Source organism: Carassius auratus, chromosome 21 (assembly GCF_003368295.1).
Source record: "Carassius auratus strain Wakin chromosome 21, ASM336829v1, whole genome shotgun sequence".
Classification (NCBI taxonomy): Eukaryota; Metazoa; Chordata; class Actinopteri; order Cypriniformes; family Cyprinidae; genus Carassius; species Carassius auratus.
In genome coordinates this window covers 24,829,340-24,847,914 of record NC_039263.1, presented here as the reverse complement: position 1 = coordinate 24,847,914, position 18,575 = coordinate 24,829,340, and the positions used below count along the sequence as shown (strand labels likewise).

General features: G+C 33.7%; 1 protein-coding gene and 1 pseudogene across 1 annotated transcript; one reads left to right on the top strand and one right to left on the bottom strand.

Annotated features, from left to right (window-relative positions):
• The first annotated feature begins 422 nt into the window (after positions 1 to 422).
• On the top strand, positions 423 to 13,847 carry LOC113039074 (lysosome membrane protein 2-like; annotated as a pseudogene).
• Positions 13,768 to 18,575, bottom strand: LOC113039094 (liver-expressed antimicrobial peptide 2-like). The gene is made up of 3 exons (XM_026196995.1): positions 18,317 to 18,575; positions 16,822 to 16,964; positions 13,768 to 15,209 (listed from the first exon to the last, which is right to left on the bottom strand). The coding sequence occupies exons 1-3, from the start codon at positions 18,380 to 18,382 to the stop codon at positions 15,170 to 15,172; spliced, it is 249 nt and encodes an 82-aa protein (XP_026052780.1). The 5' UTR covers positions 18,383 to 18,575; the 3' UTR covers positions 13,768 to 15,169.

The following is an 18,575-nucleotide window of genomic DNA, read 5'->3' as shown; positions in this document are numbered from 1 at the left end:
AAATTACTAAATATGGGCGTGTCGCTAAGCGACCGGATTCACTGGACCTGTAATAATTTATAATAATAACTACTTTAATTCTTTACTGTGTATTTTCAATTTAAATATCAATTAAATATTTTTTGTCGAGTGTAATTTATTGCCGCGCTGTCACGTGCTACCTGATACTTTACTCATCGCTGATCGGTTTCGTCATCAGCGGTTACAGCGTATGTACACGTCTTTTTGGAACAGAATGAAATATCGTATTTTCTTTTTCATGTCGTGTAACAATCATTTGGATTACGATTTCTAAAATGATTAAACTTTCCAGGGGACTCATGAGTTGTAATAACACAAACCCCGTCGCGAGTTTTGAACGGGTTTCTATGGAGGATCGTCTCGGTGAGCCGTCGGGCGCCCCCAGCAGGACACACACGTTGCGTCTCGATACAAACTCCATGTTTTGTTCCTCTCTGTGTGCTGCTGTTGACTGCTGACACATGTAAACACCCTTGAGTCCGGCTCAGGTGCTCTTTGTCTTTGTCCGTGGCTGTCATCGGATCATGCTCCGGTCGTGCTGTGTTTACGGCACAGGGATCCTCTGCGTGCTGCTGTTAATCGCCGGGATTGCGATGGCTTTGACGCACGTCTTTCAGAAGCTCATAAACAAGACAATAAAAGAGGTCCGTGAGTATCAGTGTGTCTTCATAAGTTCATATGTTGTTTTCATATCATAGTTATGTTGTGTTCCTCATACATATGCTTTGCCTTTAATATATATAATATAATATTTAATTACAATACAATAGTATATTGTGTATTATTATTATTATTATTTATTATTATTATTTTCTCCTCACATAATATTATAGAATATTATACACCGTATTAATTTATCATGGTATTTAAATTCTATTCATGAGCATTAGAATCTGGCATTATTTTGAAATGTATATTTATCGTAGATTATATATAATATTGTATAACGTCCTATAGAAATACAAACATATGCTACATGTAAAATTATAGCATGTATTATAATTTAATATATTTTATAATTTCATCATATTATGTTACATAGTAATATTAAATAACCCAAGCATTATTATTGTCATTAATTATTATTTTCAACTCACATAATATTATCGTAATACCCTAATTGTAAAATTATAAAACATGAATATCATTCATATTCATTCACCATTGTATCTGCATTGTGGTTATGAAAATGCCATGCATATGTTAATTTTTTTTTATGAGTTTAAAAGAATGTTGACACAAATTGGTATTGAATTAATATCATATTAATATGCAATATGCTTCTTCAAGGAGATCAATTACATAATAATACCATGTCCAGAATCTTTTTTTTTAATTTTTTTTTTTTTTGTTAATGCCTTTTATGCAGATTTTTCTAAATGTGCACTTGGGGTTGGATATGAAAATGAATTATATGATATTATGAAGTTATATAAAGCAGCTGTATGTGTTTCTGTTCCTAAATTGTTTTAGAAACAATGAGTTTGTAAAATAACTTTGGTCATCACTGCACACAATTCACTTTCCCTTACAGCAAATAGTCCTTGAAAATGGAACCGAGGCGTTTTCGGTGTTTCAAAACCCACCGCCGCCAGTTTACATGCAGTTTTACTTCTTCAATCTGACCAATCCTGCTGAGGTTCTGAACGGAGACAAACCCTTTGTCCTGCAGGTCGGCCCGTACACATACAGGTCAGTGATGACACTAAAAACATGCTCATCTTGTTTTCCTCTTGATGTGTGACGGATGGGAAGGAGATTCACATGACTCTGGGTTTGCTGTAGCTTCCTCTTGCACAAGCTTGCACAAGTTTCTCTTGATGACACATCAGATATTCTGTGTTCCTGAAAACCTTAACACATCAGGGCTTCTGTATTTGTTTATCTGAAGCCACAAGGAAAACCCTAGCAACCACAGCAGTCTGTCTGAAAGACTTAAAACCTGTACAGCTTTCAAAATGCTTCCGACTTAAAACTGGTTAAAATTTTCAAGTTTTAAAATAGCTTCTAGAATAAAATTGTTTTAAAATCTCAAAACTGCTTTAAACTTTTAAAACTGTGTTAAAAACTGATTCAAAATAAAAATGCTTTTAGAAACAGTTTTTAACTTAAACCTGATTTAAAAAACTACTTCAAACTTCAAGCTTATAAAGCCTAAAAAGGCTTTTATAAATGCTTAAAACTGCATTAAAAATGGCTTCAAATGTAAAGCCTTTAAAACTGCTTTAGACTTAAAACTACTTTTAAAAACTGCTTCTAACTTCAAGCTTTTAAAACTTTAAACTGCTTTTAAAACTGCTTCAAACTTCAAGCTTTTAAAACTTTAAACTGCTTTTAAAACTGCTTCAAACTTCAAGCTTTTAAAACTTTAAACTGCCTTTAAAAATGCCTTCAAATGTGAAGCTTTTAAAACTGCTTTAGACTTAAAACTACTTCAAACTTCAAGCTTTTAAAACTTAACAGCTTTTATAACTGTTCAAAATTAAAACTTATTTCAGAGTTCAAGCTTTTAAATCTGATTCAAACTTAAAAATGTTTTTAAAACTGCTTAAAACTTAAAACTGCTTCAAAAGCTGCTTCAAACTAAAAAACTGCTTTCATATTTCAAGCTTTTAAAATTGCATCAATCTTTAAACTGCTTTTAAAATGGCTTTAACATTCAAGCTTTTAAAAGGCTTCAACCCTAGAATTACTTTTAAAACTGATTCAAACCATAATATGCTTTTGAAACTGCTTTAAACTTAAAACTGCTTACAACTTAAAACTGCTTTCATAGTTCAAGCTTTTGAAACCGCTTCAAACTTCAAGGTTTTAAAATTGCATCAATCTTAAAACTGCTTTTAAAATGGCTTTAAACTTCAATCTTTTAAAACCGTTTGAAACCTAGAATTGCTTTTAGAAAAAATTACAATGCTTTTTAAAACTGCTTCAAATTTCAAGCTTTTAAAACTTTAAACTGCTTTTAAAGCTGCTTCAAACTTCAAGCTTTTAAAACTTTAAACTGCTTTTAAAACTGCTTCAAACTTCAAGCTTTTAAAACTTTAAACTGCTTTTAAAAATAGCTTAAAATGTGAAGCTTTTAAAACTGCTTTAGACTTAATACTACTTCAAACTTCAAGCTTTTAAAACTCAACAGCTTTTATAACTGTTCAAATTGTTCAAACTTATTTCAGAGTTCAAGCTTTTAATCTGATTCAAACTTAAAAATACTTTTAAAACGGCTTAAAACTGCTTCAAAAGCTGCTTCAAAATGAAAACTGCTTTCTTATTTCAAGCTTTTAAAATTGCATCAATCTTTAAACTGCTTTTAAAATGGCTTTAAACTTCAAGCTTTTAAAAGGCTCAACCCTAGAATTGCTTTTAAAACTGATTCAAACCATAATATGCTTTTGAAACTGCTTTAAACTTAAAACTGCTTAAAATTTAAAACTGCTTTCATAGTTCGAGCTTTTGAAACCGCTTCAAGCTTTTAAAATAACACCAGTCTTAAAACTGCTTTTAAAATGGCTTTAAACTCCAATCTTTTAAAACCGTTTGAAACCTAGAATTGCTTTTAAAACGAATTACAATGCTTTTAAAACTGCTTTAAACTTAAAACTGCTTACGACATCAGGTGTTTCTTATAAACACCAGATATTCTGTGTTCATTAAAACCACATACAACCTCAGGTTTTAGTAATTATTAGTCCTGAATCACATGACCTGTTGTTTTAAGATAGCTCAACTCCATGACAGTGTTATTTTCATTAGTCAATATGAATGTCACATTTGCTTTTCCTCTTTCAGGGAGTATCGGCCGAAGGAGGAAGTGAAATTTCTGGACAACGGGACCAGAGTTCAGGCTGTCAATCCGAAGACGTACGTGTTTGAGCCCAACATGTCACGCGGATCTGAGGACGACATCATCCGAACGGTCAACATCCCTGCTGTGGTGAGACCGTGACCTCTGACCTACTAAAACCAAAGAGAAATAAGAGCATGTCATGTGTTTAATGGGTGAATCTTGTGACAGCGTGTCACATTTCACCCTAAAATCAGAACAAAAAAGAAGAAATTATGTTTGGATACACAAACATTTAATCTGAGATGAGATCATTGACTGTGTATGGTTGTCTTTGATTTCAGACTGTGATGGAGAAAACCAAAGATCAATGGTTCGAAGGCTTAGTCAGTGCCTTGATGAAGTCAATAGGTGTTGGTGTTTTTGGGACGTTCAGGGTCGGTGACCTGCTCTGGGGTTATGAAGATCCACTGCTTAAACTAATCCAGAAATTTATCACAATGGATGACCACTTTGGACTTTTTATAATGTAAGTGGGCGTGGTGTTTGCTGTCAATCATCACCAGAACTAGTGCAAGTTTCATACCACTAACACTAATTAGTAACGTTAAACTGATTAAATATGACTGCATTAGACTTTATTTTCAAATAAATACTGTTCTTTGAACTGTATATTCATCTGTGAGTCCTGGAAAATGAAATGTATTACAGTTTCCTCATAAATATTGAGCTGATTTCAACATTGATAATAATCAGAAATGTTTCTTGAGCAGCAAATCAGTGCATTAGAATGATTTCTGAAATAATAAGTATCATTTTAACATGTATGCATAGAAAACATCTATTATATCTATTACATCTATTATAACTCTAATGATATTTCACAATTTTTACTGTATTTTTGATCAAATAAAAGCAGCCTTGGTGAACAAAAGAGACTTCAGTGTTACTGTGCTTGATATTTGTGTTTCTCTGCAATACACACATCTGTACATTTTTTGTGTACATGTGTTTCATTCTAATGTCACTGACTGTGTTTCAGAAAAATGGCAACAAATGACGGTGATTATATTTTCTTCACGGGGAAGCAGAACTATCAGGACTTTGCTCGTATCGACAAGTGGAACGGAAACAGGTAAAATGTATCTGTAGAAGATTGATGAATGGAATGGATTTAGCTTGTGCTCAGAAAAGACTGAATTCTGTATTATTTGTTGTGTTTGTCAGTACGTTGAGCTGGTGGAGCACAGAAGGGTGTAACAGGATCAACGGCACAGATGGAGCATCTTTCCATCCAGTCATCACAAAACAGAGAAACTCTATATATTCTCCTCTGATCTGTGCAGGTGAGGACCACTGACACACACTGACCTGTCCACGGATCTTAATTTCACTCAGAAGTATGCTAAGGTGTATTCAATTGATCAAAAGTGTTACAAAAGCTTTCTGTTTCAAATAAATGCTGTTCTTTTGATCTTTCTATTCATAGCAGAATGCAGACAAAAATTAAAATGCATCAGTCTCTACAAAAATAAAGTGTTTTCAACATTGATAATAATCAGAAATGTTTCTTGAGCAGTAAATCATCATATTATTCTGATTTCTGAAGATCATGTGACACTGAAGACTGGAGGAATGATGCTGAAAATACATCTGTGATCACAAAAATAAAACACACTTTAACAGAGATTCACACAGAAAACAGCTTTTTACATTATAATAATATTTCAGAATTTTTCTGTATTTTTTTATCAAATAAATGAACTTCCGAACTTCTTTCAGAAACATTAACAAACCTGCCGACTATTGAACAGTACAGTATGTGATGATACTTTAACAAATATTAATATATGATAATGTTATATAATCTTAATATATGATTAACCGATGGTAATATGATGATAATCAACTATTTAAATAATATTTCAGCATATTCACATTCAGCTGCCAAATCATTAATATAAGTATAAACATATTTTATTATTGCAATTTTAATTGTACATTCATAATGGTTTCTGAGTCACTGAGTAAAGGTTAAGTTATTGATTCAGTATTGATCATATTGGGTCTGAACATGTGACCTGTTGAACTCAGTGCTTATATGTGAAAAGCGTGATTTTTTATTTATTTTTTTATCTATTAGGTCACATACTGTATGTGTGTGATTCATCATGGTTTTTCTGCTCTAATTCAAGCCTCCAAACAAGTGATTACCATACATAAAAACATGTTATAAAAGAAATAATTCCTCAGCCAAAACCGTTTTACAGGGAAATTATCGTCTCACAAAGAAAGCTGTTAAATCTGAGAAGTAGGTCAAACTCAAACCCAAATCTGCTTTTCGGCTGTATTGCTTGTTTACTTAAATAAGTCCTAAATGAAACTGTCTCTCAGTGTGTGTTTATATATGCACAGGTCTATATATGCACAGTACGAGTCTGACGTGAGCGTACGAGGGGTTTCTGGTTTCCGCTTTGTCCCTCCCAGCGAGGTTTTCGCCAATGTTACGATTAACCCGGATAACGCAGGCTTCTGTGTGCCGGCCGGGAACTGTCTCGGCTCCGCCCTCCTCAATGTCAGCGTCTGCAAAGACGGTCAGTGAGAGTCTGAGTGTTGTTTATAAGCGTACAGACGCCGGGACGTCCCACTAACACCTGTGTCTCCTCTCAGGTGCGCCCATCATCATGTCCTCCCCTCATTTCTACCAGGCAGATGACAGATTCGTCCAGGACGTGTTCGGGATGAATCCCAACAAGGAGGAGCACGAGACGGTCGTCGACATCAACCCAGTAAGTCTGAATAAACCTGATGAAAAAGGGAGATTTTTTCAGAGCAGAAATCCTCTCTGTAGGACATCGTCTGCACCCAGGATCACGTTTATCCAACGTTTGCAGTGATAAAACAGTAAACGATCCTCTCAGTCGATAATCGTATCGACATAAAATATTTTCTCTGAATTTTTCATTTAACATTCATGTCAAAATATATATATTTTAGAAATATTTGAAACCCAAGTATAGTGTGCAAATAATGAGAATAGGGTGTATATAATGAGTATAGTGTGCATCTAATGAGCATAGACAATAAGTATAATATATATGAGTATAGTGTGCATTTGAGTAAAGCATGCCTATGATGAGTATACCGTAGTGTGCAAAAAAGTATAGCATGCAACTGATGCAAATAATGAGTATGCATGTAAATAATAAGTATAGTGTATAGTGTGCTTATGAGTATAGCATGTATAGAATGAGTGTAGAGTCTAACATTTATATATAGTGTGTATATAATGAGTATAGTTTGAATATATGAGTGTAGCATTTGTATATAGAGTATAGTGTGTGTGTGTGTAATGAGTGTACCACGTATATATAGTATGTATATAATGAGTATAGTGTAAATGAGGTATAGTGTGCATGTAAAGAGTTTACATGTAAATAATGAGTATAATGTGTATATGATGTTTATAGTGTACTAGTATGTATATAATAAATCTAGTGTGTGTATATAATGAGTATGTAGTGTAAACAATGTATATACTGTAGTATGTGTTTATCTGCACGGCCATAAGAGGGCGCCATCGCACCACACTCAGGCTTCAGGCCTACAACACTGATGAGAAACAGATTCAGTTTCGTTATAAAACTGACCTTTCTGACTGATAGCATTGCTACAGATCCAGATCCAGATCCAGAGCGAGTGAACGAATGAATAACAGCATCTGTATTTCATTATTACTGACAGAACAAACAGGTTTTACGCTTGTGTCTGTCTCTGATGAAGCAGATGCTGTTAGGATGATGTTATCTGATTTCCGTGCTAGTCCAGACGCGTCCCACTTCCCAGCAGCAGTTAGGAATTAAACCGGCGGCTCTTTTGGGTATTTTGTGTGTCGTGGGAGTTTGTTTAGTTTACAGTCAGAGTTTCTGCAAACCTTTTGCACAAAAGACTTTAGACATTCAATAAAAAGAAATGACTGGAGCAGTAGATTCTTCCAGGAGCATGTTAAATAACTGCACAAGTGTGTTTGAGAAGTGCATTAGCTGCAGGTTTGCGCACTCCACGGATCAGCAGGATAAAGTGTAGTGTGGGTGTGTTTTATGGTGTTTGTGTAGGGTCACTTGGAGCAGATTCAGGTGCTCCTTCTACCCAGTAACACATTAGATGCTAATACAACCACGTATCATGGTACTGAATTATATATATATACTGTTATTTGATTTCTACTGAAGGATAGAGTCAGGCTTTTGTTATGTGAACGGGAATTGCTGGGTTATGTGTGTGTCACTTTATGAAATGTTTTCTCATATCAGTTCCCATCATGCTTTTGGCACACAGCACATTCCACCTATTGTGGATGAAATTTCTTTGCGTCTGAGTGTTAAATGGGTCGCAGATGTGCTGTAAGATGCACACACACACACACACACACACACACACACACACACACACACACCTCTGGATTCATTCTTAGATAAAAAGATGTGATCAGAATCCAACCAGGAAATATCTATACTGTAAAATCCAGTCTAGCAGAGTTTCTTGGTTTCATTTACCTTATGTTCACATTAAATTAAACTTTCTTCGTGCGTGCTCTTTGTCTTGTGAGCGATTCATCAGTTCATGAAACTGTAAAGAAAACACATCATCACCCTTTTTAAACTTTTTAAAGTCCCTCTGAGATATTAAGTTAATATTTTGATCATTTAACAGTACAGATGCATTTCACAGTTCTTTAATTTAAGTTAGTGGCCACAGGACATAATAATAATAAACTAAACAACAACAACAACAAAACAATTTTCAATACCGTCCAAATTTTTTGAAAACCGCAGATTTGATTTAATTGTACAGTTACGATGTGTGTGTGAATATAGTGTGCATATGTATAATGTGCATTTAAAGAGTATAGAGTGTGTATAGTGAGCATATAATGAGTACAGTGTGTGTGTATAAGAAGTATAATTTATATTAGGAGTATTATAAATGATTAGGGAATCTGATGTTGATTAGTGTGTGTGTGTGTGTGTGTTCTCAGCTCACTGGGATGTTGCTTCGGGTTGAGAAGCGTGTTCAGCTGAACGTCTACCTGCATCAGATCCAGGGATTCAGGTGAGTTAGCTTAGCATGGACTGCTAACATTTCCTTCCAAAACAGAGAGAAATCTAGAAATAGTGTCTACACACACCTCTGCTAAAATCACAGATTTTTGAGACATAAAAATAAATCTAAGATAAATCTTGTCATATCTTTTCCACATATAATATGATATTAAAACAAATAATATCCAATGTTATATATATTATATGTTTCTGTTAGTGCTGGCAAATGATTTTTTGCATTCAAAATAAAAGTTTTTATTTACATAACATATGTGTGTATACTGTGTATACAGTATTTATTATGTATAAAGAAATACAAACACATGCATGCGTATATTTAATAGAAAAAAATATATATTAAATATATTTATATATTAAAATATAAGAATATAAATATAAAAATGTATATACATGCAAATATTTTCAAAATATATGTGTATTTATATATGCATAATAAATATGTACAAATACATATATTATTTAAACAAAAACTTTTATTTTGGATGCGATTAATCATGATTTATCATTTGACAGCACTAGTTTCTATATTATATTTTCCATAAAAGTAGTATTTTTTATTTTTTTATTGTTTGTAACATGAATTGCGTTGGTTGCAATATTGCAATACAGGTGGAAAAATAAATATTTCTCCAAAACCTGTTATTTTTATAGCCACTATATGCACATAGTTTTTGATGACATTTGCTGGTTTATAGTTTAATAAAGTACAGTTTGTTTTGTTCTCCAGTTGATTAGTTTTGATGCATCTAATTGGATTGACACTTTTTCACTGTCAATGCCAAATGTTTGATGTTATAATGTAAAATGGATTATTTTAACCTGTAACTCAGAACGAGTTTGAGTAAGTAAGGTAAGGTGTGTTTGGAGACCCACTGTGGGGTTACATGAGCTCATTACATAAGTCTCTCCTGAACCATGACCTGAAGTAGGTCAGTCCAGCTGTAATGATTGACAGCTGTGTGTTGGAGTTATTTGAGGACGTGAAGCGAGCGGATCAGTTTCTGAGTCTGTTTTGGGGTCAGGTGGTCCAATGATGCGACCGAAGACCCGACGCTTCCAAACGTCCCATGTGAGCCGACAGCTCGTTGGCTTGGTTTTGAAATGCGATCTGAGAGTGCAGATAACTCCTGCTCATGAGCATGTGAACGGAATACATCTCTCCTCGCCTGTAATTATCAGTGTGACACATGGGTGTGAGCTCCCATTCATCTGATAGTGTGTGTGAGAGGCTTTTCCTTGAAGAGTGTGTGTGTGTGTGTGTGTGTGTCCGTTTGCATTCATCTCAAACTATGCTGATTGAATAAACAAGATTAACTGTTAGAGCTTTAGTCTTTTGCAGTTTTTCATTTAAATTTTTGTTAGTTTTTATATTTTTGTTGTGTGTTTTTGTCATTTTTATAAGATTTTGTTTTTAAAATTATATCTATTTTAGGGATGTGCATCTCCATAACTGAGGCCGATGCGATATTTCAAAGCACACCAGCAAAACGATACATGAAGGATACGAAGTAGCTTCCAAAATGATGTGAATTGATTCACGATGCAGTGCAATTCGATTCAACACCATGCATTTCAATGCATTAGAAAAAAATATGCTATGAAATTCAATATGGTACAGATAGTTGGCTTTTATTTCTTTGGTTCAGACAGATGTTAATCTATATTCTATGTGACTCTCAGGACATGCCTTGGTCTCTTATAGTGTTGAGAGAACGTGCTTGAGAAACAGCTTAGATAGAGAAATCAATCTACATATAAAATATTGATAACTAATTATTGACCACTTTCTAAATAATAAAAGTATAGCACATCTGCTAATAATAATATATATATTTTTACTGATGCAGATGTGTTAGAAACAATGCATTGCAATCCAAATGCCAACTTGCAAAAAAATGCAAACTTATTCAAATCAATTTATCCCGTCATTAACTTTTATCCAGATGCACCGTTGCATAATTGGTGAATGTTACCATCCCTAATCGTTATAGTTTATTTTTATGTATTATTTATATTCATTTTCATTTTTGTTTATTTAGTTTTGCACTAGTTATTTTTGTAATTCAAGTTAAACTTAACTAAAATAATAATACATATACATGTATTTAAATATATATATGTGTGTGTGTGTGTGTGTGTTAATATTTTTTTTCTGGTTTTACTTTAATTTTAGTTACAGTTTTAGTCATTTTTTATATATAGTTATTTATTTTTAGTAGTTTTGGTAATTTCAGTACTTAAGCTGGAGGTGTTCCAGATATTATTTTGTTTCAAGCAACTAAAATATATTTTTTACAGTTTTAGTCTCTCAAAAAATCTTCAAATACCATCAAAATCATAATTTCTTTTTTGTTCTGCAGTCAAACTGGCAAGATCCGGACGCTGGTGTTTCCAGTGATGTACCTTAATGAGGTAAATAAAAAATAAAATAAAAAAATCCTCATCTGTATTTTTCTACAAGGCTTTTATTTTATAGCATGTCAAGTTTGTGTACGTGTCAGAAGATGTGTACCTTTCAAGTTCAAATAGTTCAACTCAAATAGTAATAGTAAAATAGTAAATAAAATGTCAAGGCCATGGGCTCGCTTCCCAGAAAAATGAACCAAAAAACTTTACTTTCACTTTTTTTACTCTCACATAAATTCACAAATACCATATAGTAAACCTCAACTGCTGGATTGTTTATATATCGTCGCAAAATTAAACTCTGTTGTCATCCAGATCTATCTTTTCATCATGTTTGTATTTGCTGCTTTGTTGAGATGCAAAATACAGGTGAAAGGTGGAACAGCTAAACCATCCAAACATGATGCAAAATGATATAGACCTTTGAACAACACAAGGCATGAAGAGTAAATGAAGCAGAGAGAGATGTAGTTGCATCAGCTTGACTCATGTTTAAAAATAAAGAGATAAACCAGTCTCAGAATTAGAGGATTAGATGATTTATTTTTTTCTGGATAAAAGTGCACTAAATGAAAAAGATCATAGTTCTGTTGAATAAGATCTTAACTTTAAAGCAGTTATTTTGAGTTCACGTTATCAGACCGAACAACAAAGGGCCTGAGCAGAAAATATGAAAGTGTTTTTCTTCATTTCTGTCTCTTCTTATCTTCTAAACACTTCCATCCTGTTTTTCAGAGCGTCCTAATTGATGAGGAATCTGCCAAGAAGCTGTACGCAGTTGTTACCGAGGCTAATGTGATCATCAACATCCCCTTCATAGTGATCAGTGTAGGCATCTTACTGGGCATCATCTTCATCGTGCTCATGTGCCGACAACAGACGTCACCGGTGAGGATCCAATTTTTTTGACTCTTTGATAAATTGCTTTGTTCCACTTTTGCAAGTCGCTGTAGGTAAATGTGTCTGCTTAATGCATACATGTAAATGTAAATAAAATATAAGTATCAAATGAAGAACTTAAACTAAATGAAAATTTTAAATGTTGCCTTGACAACTAACTGAGATAAGTTTAAGTACTATATATATATATATATATAAATGTAATTAGAATTTTTTTATATATATATATATTATCAAAATGTAAGGTGCCACGCTGTCTGTGCAGGTGGTTTTCACTTTTGCTGTATATTATTTGATGCAAACCACCATTTTGATATAAGGTAGAGGTAGAGTTGAGTCTCATCAGTGTAGCAGTGATTGGAAAAGCCATGTTTCTGAATGATAGAACATGGTGATGCCATGTAGACCAAGAAGAGAAGTGGTCCAAGAACTGAGCCCTGAGGCACCCCAGTAGTTAGATGTTGCGACTTGGACACCTAACCTATCCAAGATATCTTTAAGGCCCTATCTGAGAGATAATACTCAAACCACTAGAGTGTGGTTCCTGATATACATACATAAAAGCTACTTCACATAAAAGCTACTTCACAATATTCAACAAAAAACTATAATACTCTATAAATAATAGTGCTGGTCACTAGGGCAACTGAAAAAGTTTTTAGATTTCGAATCCTACATAATCAAAATAAAAGTTTTCATGTGAAACGCACATGAAACTCAGGGTCATGTTTGATTCTAATAGAATTTATGTTGCCATTGAAATAAGTTAAATGAGTGATACCATAATAAGCATTAAAACACACACACAAAAAAAAACATAAAAACACAAGAGCACACATAAATATTGCATAAAATTGTCCAGTTGTAATAGTTTTTCCCCCAATACAATGCATTCTGTGGGTGCAATTCTCCAGAAAGGCCACATGCAGTGCTGCCTGTAACTTAATTTGCAGTATTTTAATCTCTTTTTTTTTTTCTCTCAGAGCACTGAGGCCGAGCGGCAACCACTGCTTTCATCGTAAACTCCCAGACGTCATGAGGAACCAACATGCGCTTAGACATTGAGCTTGATTTCATTTTCACACGGCTAGAGTCGGTTCAAGGAGCATCGGTGCATGCAGCAGACAACTCAAAGTGCAAAGTTTCTCTCTGGTCACCTGGCCACGGATCCAGGTCTTTTAAACATGTTTGTAATGCTTCAGATGATTGATTGAGTATCACAGAACCATATATCGCATGCATGTCGAAATCAGCCAATGAGTTTCATGTCCTAAACTGAATTATATATCAGAAAACACTAATAGAGACAGCAGATGTGATGCAACACGTTACACATCAGTGCTCGTCACCTGTACACATCACAACAATATTAATACACTTATGCAATTGCCATGAGCTCATCTGACAAAATAAACTGACAGTGGGGCCAACTCATTTTGATTTCAGGACTAATGTAAGTTTTAGTCTGCTTCACGGCAATCTGACAGTCAATAATGTGCCACATGCATTGTAAAATCACTAAATGCTTTTTTTTTTAATGACCAAACTACTTGGTTTGGTGCCATGATGTATTTGCGCATGTTTTGTCCTCTGCCATATATGTGATTTTCTTAGATCCAAACCAAGATTTTAATGGTACATTGGCTCAATAATGTTTTTAGAGTCAGCTAATAACACTTCCGACAATATATCTGAAAGAAATTGACCATAATCACTAATTTAAACTCTGTTTGCAACGCTACAATTTCTTGAATAACCAGACACAACCTTGTTTTCAGTAAATGCAGTATCAAGTGTTTCATCAGTATTACCACAGCATTGAGAAGATTTGTTTTCTTGAACGTATCAGTTTCCTGAATATATTTAATGTTCATGCACTGATTGGTTTAGTTTTTATGTTTGTTTGTGTTTAATAAACAAAATTCAATTCATGTTTTATTCTTGTAGGTGGTTGGTGGCAGTTCATGGGTGGTTTGGTGTTTTTTAGGGCTGAAAAGGGAAGATTTGAGGGTTGCTAATTTTATTTCAGTGAAGTTCACAATATTACTACAGTACATGATGCCTGTGGTTTGATCTGAAACTGTGGCGTGATTTCAGTTTCACTTCAACTTAAATGTAAATGTAATTTTCCCAGGATGGAAATCTTAATTAAATCTCATGGTTATGATTATTACGAAATGATAATGTGAGCTGTGTTTATGAAGTAAGACCCAGTGATGATGTTAGCTGAAAACAGACTGTTTTGGTTTAAAAAATTCTTTTTTTATGCATTTATTTCATCATGTGAGCATTTTTGTTTTTGTTTTCCTTAAAAAAAATATTGCACTATCAATGTAACAAAAATAACGAGACAAACAATAAAACATTTTAACATAAAAAAGCATGTTGCACCATCTCACATTATGTGTCTAATATTTACAAAATAAATATGCCCCGGTTCTTCTGGAAGCTGCAGCTGATAATGAAATAGATTTGCTACAGATTCTTTTGCCATGTGTGCTTGTATTTTATCAGATCAAACATCTTGGCCTCATTGAATCTGAATCAGAAACTATAGATGCAAAGTTAATATTTAACACAATATCAAGATCTGTACAACTATAAAACATCGATGATGAAACTGGAGTTCTTGTAGACGTGTTCCTGAGAAGTTTCTGAGGAGGTGAATGTGTCAAGAACATGCCGGGTCATATTTCGGGCCAAAATCAAATAAATTAAAAGAGTTCTGATTTTGGAGGTTAATATGACCTGGACATTTCTTGGTGAGATTCACCTGAATACAGTCTTGAGATAGATGTAGATCTGAAAGTCTTCTGCTGTCTTTAGATGTTCTGTCAGATTGATGTAGGTCATGATGTTTGAGAAATCAAAGAGAAGCACAATTTTAGACATTTTGTTTTCCATCACTTGATTTGGTGCCATCATCATTTATGCTCAATCACGCCTGTTGAGCTTTATTGAAGGAGCACGTGTGCTTCCTGAAAGAGAGGAGAACTAGGTTATTTTTGAAGCACTTGCATAGAAATAGGCTATATAAAAAAGTAGGAAATATAAAATGTGTGAAAACATTTCCCGCTTGTGCCAGAGTGTAGCATAAATCTGAATTGCTGTAGAGTTGCTGATTCACGTAGCGGTCAATGTTTTCTGTGATAAACTCTTATCTGTTTACAGCTTAAAGTTCAGGTTTCTGTGTGAAAGTCTTTTTGCGATTAGATTTGTCAATATACAATCATATAGAGATATTTTGCGATTAAATCGCCTCTCTTATCACGTCGCAATGTAGATCTTTTATGTGTTATTAATTCAAAGCGTTATTTCGCGACAAATGCGTGTTTCTCAGAGCGCCAAAATCCATTGTGAGGCGCCAAAATAAAGCGAACCGCGTCTTTAAATCATCAAATGTTCTGCCGAATCACAATGTGTAGATTCAAATTTGACTCGGTTCTGATCGAACTCTTCACGTAGTGAGTCACAAGGGCATTATTATTTTTTTTTACACAAGGGCACGGGTATTGAATTACAATGTAGATGGTTTTTATGTCCATATAATTGATACAGTCATATACAGATAGTTCAAGGTTAATTTGTTTTTCTCAAAAAAAAAAAAAAAAAAAAATTAACTTCAATCACTTTCAAATATGCCTACGATTTGGTTTTGAATCACGATGTTCCTTGTCTTTCTGCTAAATATTTCCCTTATTTTAAAGGATAAGCATGTTTAATCACAATTACTTATTTGTCAGCTTTGTCTCCGACATCTAGCAGGAAGTGACATCATACGTTTTTTGGAGGGAAAACATCTACATGCTATATTTGTAAGTATCAGTTGATTTGATGAATGCTGTTATGTTTTGTCGTGTTAGATGGTTTGTGGCCTTAATCCTGTTTGATCAAAATATGAGCATTTAAATTGATTACTAAAAATATATGAAAACAAATTTTAAGTTGCGGTCTTAATGTCACAAATTTAGTTAATAAAATACAGTTGTTCATGTTAGTTCTCAACTAATGCTAACAAACTGAAATGGATTAGTAAATATTAAAATTAGCCTAAATTTAAGATTATTCATCTAAATACTGTAGAAGTATATTCATTTTCAGTTCTTATCGACTATAAATTAAACAAGTATTACTGCCCAGTCTGTTGCATTCAATTGTTTTTCTAATTATTATTATTATTATTATTTAATATTGCCATAAAATGAGAAAATGTCATCTTTTTCATTTTTTTTTAAATAAATGAAGAATTTTTTTTTAATGTAAATTATTTAAGCTGTTTGATTGATGCTAGAAAATATTTAAGCTGTTTATGCATTTTTTGGTTAAAGAATTCAGTGTACAAGGACCCTGCATATTATTATTATTATTAGTAGTAGTAGTAGTAGTAGTAGTAGTAGTATTAAACTTTTGATTTAGATATACTTTTGGGTTTTTTGCCTTTAATTTGCTAGGACAGTGTTGAGAGGACATGAAGTGAAGTGGGGGAGGGAGATAGAGGAACAGAATTGGGAAAGGTCTGAAAGCTGGGTTTTTAACTCGGGATGTTCAAAGCGCAGCGGCAGGAGTGAGGTGTTTGGGGATGTTCTTCACCTGCAGTAGTTGGTTCCACACTCATAATGATCTCTGCATCCAGAACCCACAGGTTTCAGAGTGTTCCATCTCCAGAGTAACGAGCGCTTGGCCCGATGGATCAGTCCGGTCGCCCAGTCAGTGTCTATGGGTGCCGCCTGGACCTGCAGACACACAGAGAGACAGCTTGTGTTAGACTCAGATGGTCAGCTTGTAATGTTTTATATCTCTACATTTATTATATCTCTACATTATATTATTTTTTTATTTTTTTTTCGCAAATGCAAGTTAACATCTCACAATTCAGACATTTCTTCTCATAGTATCTTGCAATTCTGACTTTTTTTCTCAAAATTGAGAAGAACATTTTTTTGGAGATTAAAATTATTATTATTATTATTATTATGAATCCATGGCAGAAATGGCCTTCCATACTGAGATGATATGCAAATGTTTAATAAGTAATCTTCACTGTAGTTTGGAAATGAAATGATGTCCCAAATGTACAAATTTAGATTATCAAGCTGCTAAATTTAGAAAGCTGTCGAGGTCGGTCAAACCTCTGAGAGTGACATTGTGAAACTCCAGACAATGATTTACAGAAGTGTTACAGTATGAGCAGAATAAAACAAGCGCTTCATTGGTTACGCTGCATCGCCTTACAGTTGCAGGAAAAAGATGAGATGAGAGCCGTGTTATTCCAGCTGGAGGAAGATGATCCCGTCTTACAAACAAGTGACACATGCAGCTGACTCCAGATCAGCTGATAGTCTGTTTTAGGACTGACACTGATATCACTGATATGCAGAACTGATCTTTGTCTTTTTTTACTGACTTATTAGTGGTATATCGGAGTAAAGACAAATGGCAGAATTTTTTTTAAATTATTAAATATATTTGCTAAATAATGTTTCCAAATGTATTTACATAATGTTTTTATTATTATTATTATTATTATTATTATTATTATTATTATTATTACCAAAATAAAAATTTTGGCCATTTTATTTAATATTTTTGAAAATATATTTTTGAAATATAATAATATAAAAAGAAAAAATTATATATATATGTGTGTGTGTGTGTGTGTGTGTGTGTGTGTGTGTGTGTGCGCGTGTACGTGTATGTATGTATTTTTTTTATTAATTAATATTAATTAAAAATATTCTTTGTAAAATTATTTACTATAATTTTTCTAGCATCAATCAAGTTTTATTTAACTTTTTAATTAGAACATTTTCAAACAAATAAGTGCAATTCAAAGTGCTTTCCAGGCTAGAAAATTTGATTGACACAAACAAATAAAAGTCTAAAAAAGAAAACCAATAATAAATACAAAAAAAAAACTTGAATATGAATAATGATTAAAGTTAATAAAAAAAACATGAAACTTATAAGTCTTTGTAATTAGATTTCAATCTTTCTGTATTTTCTGCACGTCCACCGGAGGACTAAGTGAAGTGGTTTCTGCAGCAGTTTTTGTTGTGTGTCAGATGATGATTGTGAGATGATGTACCTGTAAGGTCAGCAGCAGAGACAGCAGAACGGTCAGAACGAGCAGACGCTGGGTCACTGGCATCATCTTGAGCCTTCAGCTGAACGTGTATCAGTGAGACCGAGCCAGAGCTGGACACGCTTATATGAGGCTGATAAGACTATCAGAGATCAATGATCAGCAGAAATTAGGACGAGTCCACGTCTGCGAGGGTAACGAGACCGCTAATGAGCGGGATGAGTGACATACACACCACAGCTTGACATTAGTCACTCGGAGT

What these genes read in the sequence shown, in the direction of transcription:
- LOC113039094 (XM_026196995.1), bottom strand. Translation starts at nt 18,382, where the DNA reads ATGATGCCAGTGACCCAGCGTCTGCTCGTTCTGACCGTTCTGCTGTCT. An exon ending in CTCTGCTGCTGACCTTACAG is followed by an intron (nt 16,965 to 18,316) that starts GTACATCATCTC and finishes GTGTGTCTGCAG; the next exon opens with GTCCAGGCGGCACCCATAGA. An exon ending in TGTGGAACCAACTACTGCAG is followed by an intron (nt 15,210 to 16,821) that starts GTGAAGAACATC and finishes CCTCTCTTTCAG; the next exon opens with GAAGCACACGTGCTCCTTCA.